At 42.3% G+C, this 12326-nt stretch overlaps 1 protein-coding gene across 1 annotated transcript; it reads left to right on the top strand.

The window, feature by feature from the left end:
• The first annotated feature begins 207 nt into the window (after positions 1-207).
• LOC109476278 (dimethylglycine dehydrogenase, mitochondrial-like) lies at positions 208-11992 on the top strand. Its single transcript, XM_019777169.1, is given in 19 exon segments — positions 208-298; positions 552-741; positions 3106-3274; positions 3986-4084; positions 4675-4839; positions 5012-5216; positions 5610-5858; positions 6367-6571; positions 7611-7627; positions 7630-7708; positions 8178-8356; positions 8807-9024; positions 9546-9632; positions 9634-9677; positions 9973-10190; positions 10476-10633; positions 10768-10827; positions 11237-11377; positions 11730-11992. Coding segments are annotated over 18 exon segments (2667 nt in total). The 5' UTR covers positions 208-298; positions 552-601; the 3' UTR covers positions 11964-11992.
• The last annotated feature ends 334 nt before the right edge of the window (positions 11993-12326 follow it).

Here is a 12326-nt window from a genome sequence, read left to right as displayed (position 1 = left end):
CATTACTCCCCAAATAGGAAACACAGTTCCACATCTTTTCTTAAGATACAAGCTAAATGTAACATGTTCTTTACAGCATAGACAAAATGTTTATACTGTTTTAATTGTGTATTGCAATTTTTTGTCTTTTTTTGTGTGTAGTAGTAGATTTGGCTTGTGAGGTTAATATCCTTACGTGGGTGCATCTACTAAACAGAATATCGTCAACAATCCCGCGTGTTTTCTCGGATCGACAAAAACAACGTCCTTGCTCAGGGTGGGGGCCTGGGCCGGCTCGAACCGGCGGGAACCAGAAACGGTCGGTTTACAGGTCGGCTTACAGCAGAGTTATTTTGGAAAAACAGCGAGGTCAGCTGTTGCCTATCAAGCCCTGCCTTTGTGCAATGTAGCCTCAGGAACTCGAGAAAAAAAATTATACGACAAACTTGTAACGTTATATGTCTTGGTAGTGGTATCATTCAAGAAAGGTGTTGCAGTCCAGTTATTAAACTGTATACCATCTTCTTGTAACGGGAAGAAGTATCGGGTATCTTTTGACTTCTTTCGTGCAGATCAGCAGCAACAGCTGAACTCGAGCTCGAGTAGCCTCACCCTTTTCAAGATGGCTAGCGCAATCATGCTGAAGGGACTGAGTTTGGCGGCGGCGGCGGTGAGAGGGGGATCCCGCCCGCAAAGTTTGTTCGCCGCCTGCAAACTGCACACGACCTCTTCGAGTCCAAGCACAGCGAACTCCGAAGACAGGTAAGTTCGCGTTCGATAGCTCTCGACTCGTTCAACTTGCAAGAGATCGGAGGCATTCATAACTATCGGTGTTGTTTTCATCGTGGGGGCGGGCGGTTTAGGCTGGTATCCAGCCTAGCCGTGGCGACTCTTGATTCGGGCTTACATTGCATTACCCTCAGCTGAGGGTAATGCAATGTAAGCCCGAATCAAGAGTCGCCACGGCTAGTATCCAGCCATGCTTTAGAATCGCCAGACAAATTATGTAGCGGGCTGTTACAGATTGCGTTATCGGTCCCCACAAGCACCCCCAACTAAATTATATATAACAGGCCCTCTCCCGCAAGCAGCATCATGACCTTTTAGAGAGTATGCTTGGTCGGTCCGTCTATTTACAGGAATTTACTGAAATACGCCGGAATACATCGGAATTCACATTAGGAGCCAAGAATCTACCGGAATACACCCAGCCTTGATGAGATAATACCACACGTTGCTGTATTATTTTGATAACTTATATGTGGAACAAGAAATCACCTAATAATGGTGTCAATAATGAATCGGCAATTGGCGGAGTTGACCTGGCTAGTCGCCATGTTTGTTTACATAGCGTACTACAATATGTTTGTCCAGTGCGAGCAGAGAAGTGAAATTTACCGAAATAAAAAGTTATTATATACTAAAATACAAACATTGCAGGTTGCTGTATTTTGACCATAAGAATTAAGATGACTTATACATGGGCCAGGGAACAGTATATCACTTTATGATGAATCAGCAATCAGCGGAGGCAACCCGGCCAGTCACCATGTTTGTTTACATAGCGTACTACTAATATGTTTTTAATCTTGGCACACACAACAGATTGACTATAAAAACTTTTTATTGTGTCATAATTAACAAAGGTTTAATAATTGAACAAAGTATCAAAGCGCAAGTTCACCGCTTGTATCATGTTGAACACAAGCGCATGCCTCTTGTTCTCTGGGCCAGGTATGAGTTATCTTATACCAAAACATGCCGGTAGCCAGGACTTTGAATGGGGGGGTTCTTCCCACTGCTTGATGGGACCTCGAGCGCCGTTAAGGCGCCAGGTTCCTAGGGGGGTCCGGGGGCATGCTCCCCGGAAAATTTTGAAAAATGCACCTTCTAAAATGGCATTTCGTGAGTTTTTGAGAGGATTTCAAAGAAAAAATCAGAGATAAATTTTTATTCAATGACAAAGGGAGCAGTTTTTCTACAATTCCAGTCTATCTTTTCAAGAAAAATCTTGGCCCTTTATATAAAAAGTGGACCTTAACATAAAAAGTGGACCAAAAAGTGGACCTTTGAGCCTTGTGGGGGGGTTCTTCTGAACCCCCCGGGCTGGCTACGGGCATGCAAAAACACTGCAACTTGGGGTGTTGTGACTCATCAAAGCTGGGTGTATTCCGGTAGATTTCAGCCTTCTACATGTATGTTCCAGTGTATTCTAAATATTCCGGTAAATAGGCGGACCCCTATTTGGCAGCCATAATGTAAGTTAGGATACTTAGGCCAGGGAGATTGTATTTGATGACTAACATCCGTGGTCGATTGTTCAAGATGATTAAAAGTAAACATCATTTTCTGAAAGTTGAAAAAAAAACTTTCTGAAAGTTGGACATTGATTGTTCAAAATGTTTCTTAATCTATTAGTACAATATTGTATTTACCTTTGTATGCCATAGACTTAATATGAAGAATGTGCATTTTGGACATTTATACATGGTTATAAAATTATGATGATGTGAAATAACCCATCTGCAAATTCCAAAACAACCACAATATCTTCTCCAGAATAAAGTGAAAAGTGCAATATTTCCTAAATGTATTATGACAAAAAATACCCAAGAAGGCCACCCAGGGGTAAAGTTGTCTTGGACAGGTAGCCTTCTTGGGCACGTTACTTAAAATGTTAACGGCTATGGATAAAAATTTTGAAATTCGGGAAAGGTGGCTGTTATGATCAGGTGGTCAGTTGAAGAGGTAGCTGTTAGGTCAGGTTTGACGACTCTTCGATCTGCAGTGGCCACGTGTCTCTGAAAGGAGGAGGACCACCTGCCTCTATCAACACCTTCTACAAGCTAGTGCACAACCATATTAGTATACAAACTGACAGCCCTTATTAACAGCCCAGGGGCACACCCAGAGCAAACACCTGAAATTCGAACCTTTAAATGGTAGAACAGACACAAAATACTCCCCCCCCCCTGACCATTCCCCAGTGGAATCCCTGCCTGCTTGTGATGGCTTCCATCAGTTGTTCCTACTTAGTTGGTCCTAGCTCAGGACCTTAACTCCGCGCCCCCCCCCTACACACACTTTGCCCTAGTGATGATGATGGCTGTATTAAAAATTTTCCAGGGCAACTTCAGGACCACTTGGGAAGCGTCTGAAGGACCAGGCAGAGACGGTGATCATTGGGGGAGGATGTGTTGGGACCAGTCTGGCGTACCACCTGGCCAAGGCCGGGCAGAAGGATGTGGTGCTGCTGGAAAAGACAGAGCTGACGGCTGGGTCAACATGGCATGCGGTAAGGGAGGGTCTGAGGCCAGGGTTGGACTGATTGGGGAAGCGCGTCTCCCCCTGGACTTGCCCTCGTATAGTTTATTTGTTTTGAATAACTGGTAGACATATTGAATCCAGTTCACCCCACAGCATGTGCTATGGACATAGTACACTCAACACCCGTCAACTCTAGATCTGATACCTGTGAGCCAACTTTTGTGTGTGCTTCAATGAGTCCTGCAGAGACCTTCCACTGTGCAATTTGTCAGACAGGTTGCCCAATGCCCCCTCTGGTTATTAAACACACCTATATTTTGGTATGCAACAAAAGCTGCTGACAACTAACAACTAACTGTTTTTACATCCTGTTTCTTTTAATATTCTTCTAAAATTGTTTGAAGTTACAAAAAAACACTGAGTACCAGTGGATCTGAGAGATTTTCCTCTGTAGAAGGTTGTGAAGGTTTTACATACTGTGTATCAGAATTATGCCAAGCTAGTTTATACTAGTTTATAGGCATAGGACATACATGTAGATAGTTTTGTTAATGAGTTTGGAGTTTTTATGTTTTTGTAATTGATATGGGCCAACATAAACATAAATTGCACAGTTTTAGACATCTACATTTAACGTTACATATAGCTTTGGTCAGACTTATAGTTATACTCGGACGATGATGATGATGATAGTTATACTAGCCTGAAATGTTTCATGTGTTGTCACTTTTCCTGCTAGGCTGGCCTGACCACACTGTTCCACCCAGGTATCAATGTGAAGAACCTGCATCACTATAGCATCTGGCTCTTCAATGAGCTGGAGAAGGAGACAGGGCAGGTGAGATGTGTGGAGCTGTCATTCTTGTATGATTTTAGTGTTATTAAGATTAACCTAACTGATAGCAATGTTGTGGAGAGGACCCACCTGCATGGACACAGAACTAAGGCCACACCAATTTAATTTGTTGGTTCTCGGATCTTTTCATAAAAAATATGAAGCGACAGGTGAAAAAAATGAGGTGTAGGTCCTATTATAGCCCCAAATGCTATGATAGGAGCCATGAAGTCAACACAAAGGGCTGGGTTAAAATTCAAACAATCAATTTTGAACTTTTAATCAGACCACCGTATTGATAGATAAAAAAAAAACTGTAGGAACTGAGGAAGAAAAGGACTTTCCTCAACTTTTGGGTGCAAAATATGAGCATTTTTGACTTGATTCAGAACCATAATCTTTTTTTTTGCAAATCAGAAAAAAAAATGAAGAGGCAAATCTGAGAACCAACAAATTAAATTGGTGTGGCCTAAGGGAGGCCAATGAAATGGTATGGAACTGGCTGGAAAGCTATTGATAAGCTACGATGATGATGTTCTTACATGTACCTTTTTCCAGATTAAAATCTTCAGTGACTGAAGTGTTTTCTTCAGAATGTAGGTTTCCATACGCCAGGAAGTATCCGTATCGCGTCCACGCCCACACGAGTGGACGAGTTCCGGTACCAGATGCAGAGGCAGGGCTGGAACAAGGCGCCGCAGTGGCTGCTGACACCAGAGGAAGTACACCAGATGCACCCTCTCCTCAACATGGATAAGGTACATTATAAAATACGGATAGTCTTATCATTAATAGTAAAAGGTCATAATTATTCTAGGTCTTATACATGTATGTATAGACCAGCAGGGTTCCATATACATTAACTTGTTTTCTGCAATCTATTGCATTTGAGTAAGATGAACAAACTGTAATATTACTCTTGTTTTATAGGTTTTGTTGGGCCTGTACAACCCTGGAGATGGCCACATCGATCCCTACTCCCTCACCCAGGCATATGCCATTGGTGCCCGGATGTACGGGGCAGACATCTACCAGAAGACCATGGTGATAGGCCTGAGCATGCGCAGTGATGGCAGCTGGAACGTGGACACACCTCATGGCACCATCCATGCACAGAGGGTGGTCAATGCTGCTGGTAAGGTCTGACCTGCAGATTGCTATAGGCTGGACAATCTTGATATTTTTATTGTTTTAGCCTCCAGTTGATGTCACTCTTGAAGAAAATCTGTGCTAGAAGTAGAGGTGCTTGAGGAGCTATTTTCAGATGTTGCATGTCTGGTTTTTGCATCTGTTCATGTATATGTACATTGTATGTATGTAGCTGGTCTAAATGCCCTTCAGCTTAAGTCTGCAGGCACACAGCGAGCGTGGCAGCAGCTGGTTACATGTAACACTGAATGACCTGTCACATCTAAACTTTGCACATTTACTAAACTGCAATGGTTGTTTGTTTAAAGCAAACTGGTGAGGTTACCCCTACTGTACTTGGTTTGTTAAATTCTAAATGTGTCATCATCTTCGCCCTCAGGTTTCTGGTCCCACGAGTTAGGACTGATGACTGGGTTTGAGCTGCCACTCATCCCCGTCCATCACCAGTATGTCATCACCGGCCCTGTGCCTGAGCTCAAGTCTCGCACGCAGGAGCTGCCCGTCATACGCGACCTGGACGGGTCGTACTACCTACGGCAGGAGAGGGACGGGATCCTGATCGGTCCGTATGAGAAGGAGGACAGGATGGAGCTACAGGACCATTGGATCAAGGATGGGGTTCCTCCAGGCTAGTGGCATACATACACACACAGGCTATGGGAATACGTGCGCAACCTCTACAAAAGGACCACCTGGCAAACATGACCACTTTTTACTTTTTTAGTGGTCCCTTAGATAATTTTTCCCATTGACACAAGCATGAAGAATCCTGTCTTTATTGACCTGTTCACATAGATCAGATGTTATTGTCATCTGAGTGGTCTTGTTGGTGTACTGGTACACCTATCCTAAATATTTAGGTGCACACAAACATAGTAAAATAAAGTAGAATGTCTTGAGAGCTGGAATCTGAAATCCTATTGCTAACTTCAAACTTTAACAAGCAATTTAACAATGTTTGTATTATTTTTTCTGATACTTAGAATATGCTGTGTATTAGTGTGCAGTACCTTTATGTCAGTGACCCTCCACAATTATCTAGGTGCACGAGTCTAGTAAAGGTTGGCTGATTTTGTTGGCCAGGCCATGGTGAGGATTTGATTGTTTTCAAATGGGCCTTCTCATGATACACACAGGTTTTGGAAAAGAATTATTCGAGTCAAATCTTGACCGCATATCGGACAACTTGGAAGCCGCCATGGAAATGGTGCCTGTGTTCCGTGACGCTGAAATCTCTCGCATTGTCTGTGGACCAATCATGTACACTCCTGACATCCTCCCACTGATGGGGCCATACAGGGCACAGGGGGTCCAGAACTACTGGTGCGCTGCAGGGTTTGGGTAAGTACTGTTTGGTTGTGGATCGAAGGTTGAGGGTTTGATTCTTGCCTTTTATTGCTCATCCAAAAACAATATATATGCTACAGTTATTGGGAAATGCTATCCTACGCTGTACTATTTCAGGGCTCCAAATACCACCTGCATATGCAGGTGCAGATGACATTGGAGTTAACTTGTTGGAGTTAAGGCCTAGGAAAAATGTTGTGTTTCCTGTTTCCCCTAGAAAAAACTGCCGACCCTAGCCTTTTTTTGTATGTGGACCCCTGCAAGGGACATAAATTTTTTGAGCAAATCAAACTTTTCTAGCTCCATGATTAATTTTGACACCTGAGTGATGAAATGTTGTACAATCGGTTTTCCAACATTGACAATGAAACTATAAGTGTCCTCATGATCATGCAAGTTTTACTTTGTTAAACTGTATTGTATAAGTTGGATGACAAGTTGGATAACTAGAGACTGCCAAAGTCTAATAAAAAAAAAGAAAGAAAAAAGATAATACCTTCCCACCGACCCTAATTTTTTCAAGATTGAAACAGGAAACATAACATTCTTTTCTAGGCCTAACTAGTTGTATTTCTGATATCTACCTGCACAAAGTGCTTTTGTTTTCGACATACATTATTGGTAAAATTGCTGATCAGAGAAGAATTCAAGGTCCCCTTGTACTACTTTGTTGACAAGTCCTACATGTAAGACCAGTCTATTCAAGGCTGCTTTGTTATGTTTCCCAAATCATTTTGGCCTTGGCAAGTACTATGCATTACAAATAATGTTTTTGTTGTTCATGGATCTTGTTTTTGTTCAGAAGATTGTACTAATAATCGATACAGAAGAATGTATCAGTGATTTTGTGTAAGTCGTCAACAAAACCTCCCTCAGTTTGGTACATATGTACATGACATAATAATCCATCATGGAGTTTTTGTTTAGAAAAATGTACTAATGGTACATAAGAATGTGATTATTAAAAAGATTGGGCCCTCTGCATCCATGATTTTGCATGAGTTGTAAGTTGGCCCTTTGTTGTGTTGTACAGGTATGGAGTGATCCACAGTGGGGTGCAGGGAAATACCTGACTGACTGGATCCTGAATGGGGAACCGCCTTATGATCTCATAGAACTGGACCCCAACAGGTAAACATATAATAAGCCTAGCCCAGAGCTTTTTAGCAATGCTGGCAAGGAAAGGGCTCTTCTAAAACATGCCAGGGCAGGGCTTGAAATATCACCTGCATATGCATGTTAGAGCTATTTAATATTGCATATTGGAGCTGTGTGGGTATTTCTGATGACCAAATTTTTACTGGGTTTATATATATACATACATACATGTAGATGTACATGTTTATGGATTTTCATTTGCTGCATTGACTGTTACTGCAATAATTCAAGAATGAAGGCAATTGTTTCTGAACAGTTTTAGTGTGTTACATACTTCCTGAATTCTGAGTGGTGCAGGTAAAAATTTGTGTGGTGCAGGGAAGTCTGCATGTACAATTTGTAAATAAGGAAGGGTGGAAATAAACTTGCAATTAGCCCTCATGCAAGAATTTGCTATAAATGTTGTTAAATCTACAGCCGTGACTGTGTTCCTGTGCTGTAGGTATGGAGAGACGTGGTGTGACAGACAGTATGTGGCGGAGAAGGCCCGGGAGTCGTACGGGTACAACAACGCCGTCGGGTACCCCAAGGAGGAGCGGTTTGCAGGTCGCCCCACAGCCAGGGTCAGCGGGATCTACCAAACACTGCTGGACAAGGGGGCTGACATGGGCTTCCATGCAGGTGAGAGACAGGCTTAAAGTGTTGAACTTTGGAAGGGCTCAAACTTGTCGGATGTATTTTAAAGTCTGGCACAATCTAGTTTATCTAGTTTTCTGCTAGCCCGAAAAGTGGTAAAATCTAGTTTTTAATTGAATTATATAGTTTCCTGCTTGTTTGACCCACTTAAGTCTGGTCCAAAATCTGCAGACCTCAGTGATAACGTTGAATACACGCAGAAGAATTTCTTGAAGAACCTTTCCAATGTCTCCTTCACTGAGAGCTAATAGTTGCTCACTGTTATGGATAAACAACATCCTCTATATTGTTTCCTTTAATTTCAAGGTTTCTTTGTCATTTTGTTGTATGATTTTTTTAAAGTTTAATCTGTAAACAATTACAGATATTTTGATTTGAACAGTCAGCATCTGTATGTAACAAAATGGTTTCGTGCCTGTGCTTGTACAATTACAGGTTGGGAGCAGCCCAACTGGTTTGCTAAAGAAGGTGACACCCCCGGCTACCGTCCCAGCTTCAGACGCACCAACTGGTTCTATCCGGTCGGGAGGGAGTGCGAACTGGTTCTATCCAAGGCTGGGGTCATTGACCTGACTCCGTTCGGAAAGTTTGAGATCAAAGGTCCCGATTCAGTAAAGTTTCTGGACTACCTGTGTGCAAACAATGTGCCAAAGGTAGGATGGGGGGGATTTGTAGTGTATTCTTTATATTACAACAAAACTCTGGTTGTACTTGATGTTGTAAGATTTTATATTTAGGTAATTTTAGTATTATTTGCATTTTTTATGTATGTTATTTTTTGTGCTTTCTGCCTAGCATATATAATTCATCTGATATTGTTAAATTGGCTGCAAGACATCCCCGTTGACATATACAGTAAATGAACAATAATTTTGACAGACAGTAATGGTACTTTTTTGGCTCACATACATTGTGAATAATATGTAATAAGATAGTCCTGTTTTCCAGTAATGACATATGTATTACAATTTTTGTGCAATAGTAAGCTGAATGACTTAATAAGTGAACTGTGGTAGTTAGCATTGCAGTGTGGCAGTATTGTTTTCTCTTTTTCTGTTTGTAGTGTGGGCATTTAACAGTTATCTATTTTCATGTCTTGGCACAGTATAAATAATAATAGAAAAAATAATTCCAAAGATCAGACAGGCAGCATTATTTTTCATTTATTCTCCAGACTGGGAAGACTTGTATCAGTCACATGTTGACTCCTAGAGGACGGGTGTATGCTGAGTTGACCATCTCCAGACTAGGAGAGGACCGACTTCTTCGCTATTACAGGATCAGGATCGGAGTTCCATGATCTAAGGTTAGTCAGTGCAGGTGTTTTTTGTGGTGTCGAGTGGCTAGAGATTGAGAGGCTGTAGGTTCAATCCCACTCAGGTGTAAAATGGGTACTTGACTTTGATTGAGTATGTAGAAGAGCACACCACACTTATGGAAAAGAGTAGGGGTACATGTACGTCCCAGTGTGACTGGTTCAAAACTTACAGACCAGTGTTATGCAGCTTGTACCTTACTGTACAAAACTGGTTTTATGCCTAAAGGCGGTTTACTGGCCATTCAAAACAAACAAACAAACATCATTGACTTCAAACCCACAGGTGGATAGAGGACCATGCCCTGAAAGGAGGCTACAACGTCACCATCTCCAACATTACTGATGAGATGGCTTGCCTCGGCATTGCTGGCCCTCGTTCCAGAGACATCCTGGAGAAGCTGACCTCAGGTGACCTGAGCGAGGACGGGTTCAAGTTCCTGGCTGTCCATGACATCAGTCTGGGGGGAGTGGATGTCAGAGCTATCAGGATATCTTACACTGGTAAGGCAGGCTCAAAATCCTTTTTTTCTACATGTCTTCACTGGTGCAGATAACACTGAAAATTCAACTTGTACCACTCAGAATTTAGAAACCATGGGTCATACTAAAAACTTTACAGAAACTATTGTTTTATTTATTGTTATATTATTTTTTACATTTACATTTTTTTTACTCTTCATAGGTTGACAATTTTTTTACCCTTCATAGGTCGACAATGGAAATCCACCTACACTGTATTCAGAATGATGTTCCAAATGCAACATAACTTAGATGTCTTTGATTTAGGTGAGCTGGGCTGGGAGTTGTACCATGCCAGAGAGGACACAGCCCGGTTGTATGAGGCCCTGATGTCGGCAGGACAGGAGTTTGGGCTGGGCGACTTCGGCACCTACGCCATGGGCTCCCTCAGGCTGGAGAAGGGCTTCAGGGGGTGGGGGGCTGAGGTGAGAACAGGGTGTCAAAGTTCTTCCAACTGCATTTTTCCTTTTAGATATGATATTTCCGGCGCAACAGTCAGTTCATCAGTGAGGAAAGTAAACCATCTTGTAAAATCAACTTATTTCTAAATTTCTTTCAGATGACAGTTGACAATAATCCTCTGGAAGCAGGCCTGGATTTCTTTGTCAAACTCAACAAGGTAGGTGTTTCCATCATATCTCAGTCCGTGTGTTATCATCATCTTTTTTGATGATCTTGATCTAAAAAAACATAAAAACAGAACCAGGGAACCAGAGGTGAAACTATGTCTTTAGATTGGTAGACAGTTTTGTGAAAGGCATATTGTCTCAAGCCTCCATTACGGTCTTGCTCAGAATTGCCTGATTTTTACTACAAATAATACAAAGACAAGAATTTACCACTGTATGAATAAGTTAGGTCCTTCTTCATTCTTCCTCTTCATGTTTCCTTACCAAATCTCATTTTGCTGAGGGCTCAGGCACAGGGGTTGTAGGCATAAGGATTTAAGGTTTAGATGGCAAGCCTTATAGCCAGTTATAGTCCATTGTGTAGTGTCTTCTTAAGAAACAAGGAGGTACTGTGTTCAGCCTGCAGACTTCATCGGTAAGGCGGCCTTGCAGCAGCTGCAGCAGGAGGGTCTGACCCGGAAGCTGGTGTGTCTGACTGTGGAGGTGGAGGAGGACGGTCCTGATGCTGAGGGGAACGAGACCATCTGGCACCAGGGGGAGGTCAGTATCCCCGTCATCACCAGGGCTTTCTTCATCAGTTCATTCAAAATTTGGATGGCATTGAGGAGTCATTAACCTCCACTAGAATGCTTCCAAGTAAAACATATGTTCCTTAGGTATGTGTGTAAATAGTTCAAATTCCTGAGGAATTGCTAGAATTTTTCCAAACAGGTAAGATACAATGTATTATACTCTATTAACCTTGCTTAAATCAACCATGGCTGACAGATCCCTGTGGAGTACGGTTGTGCAGCAGCTAACCCCGCCCGACAGGGACGACAGATGATGATGATGAAGCTTTCCACTTGGCATCACAAAAAAAAGCACTGATGGAATATACTTTTTTCTCCAGGTTGTTGGGAACACCACATCAGGAGCATATGGTTACCAAGTCCAGAAGTCCATAGCCTACGCCTACGTTCCTTTGCATCTGTCGGAACCAGGCACCGTGGTGGAGGTGGAGTTGCTAGGCAGCCACCGCCGGGCAACAGTGCAGCAGGAGCCTCTGGTCCAGACAGAACCAGTTCGGACAAGACTTGCCAGGAAAAAGTCAGCACAGACAGCCAGGGGCAAGGTCACCATGTGATGGAGTCTGACTGGATGCAATACTGCTAGATTCTGATATTGAACAAGGAACAACAATTCTACATTTTGTATCTCAGTATCTGAGGTCTCCATAAGAGTTGTTCATTCTATTTCTAACATAGTTTTTCAAGGAAAAAAGAAATCTGCTCAATTATGAGAAGATATAGTCATTATCAAATGTCTTATGATGATGAATTATGGGTGTAAGCATCATCAGGTCAGTAGACAAAATAAGTTCAATTGGAGTTTCACAACTCATTGTAGAACATATTTCCCAGTGATGGACCAATCATGGAAAATTGTGTTTTACACATGAGCCTGTTTGGGGTGGACGTCCATTGTCATCACCCTTTTTAAATTGAGA

This window comes from Branchiostoma belcheri, unplaced genomic scaffold (assembly GCF_001625305.1).
Source record: "Branchiostoma belcheri isolate BF01 breed outbred unplaced genomic scaffold, Haploidv18h27 scaffold104, whole genome shotgun sequence".
In the NCBI taxonomy this organism is placed as follows: Eukaryota; Metazoa; Chordata; class Leptocardii; order Amphioxiformes; family Branchiostomatidae; genus Branchiostoma; species Branchiostoma belcheri.
The sequence above is the reverse complement of the archived record's forward strand: the minus strand, read 5'-3'. Positions and strand labels throughout refer to the sequence as shown.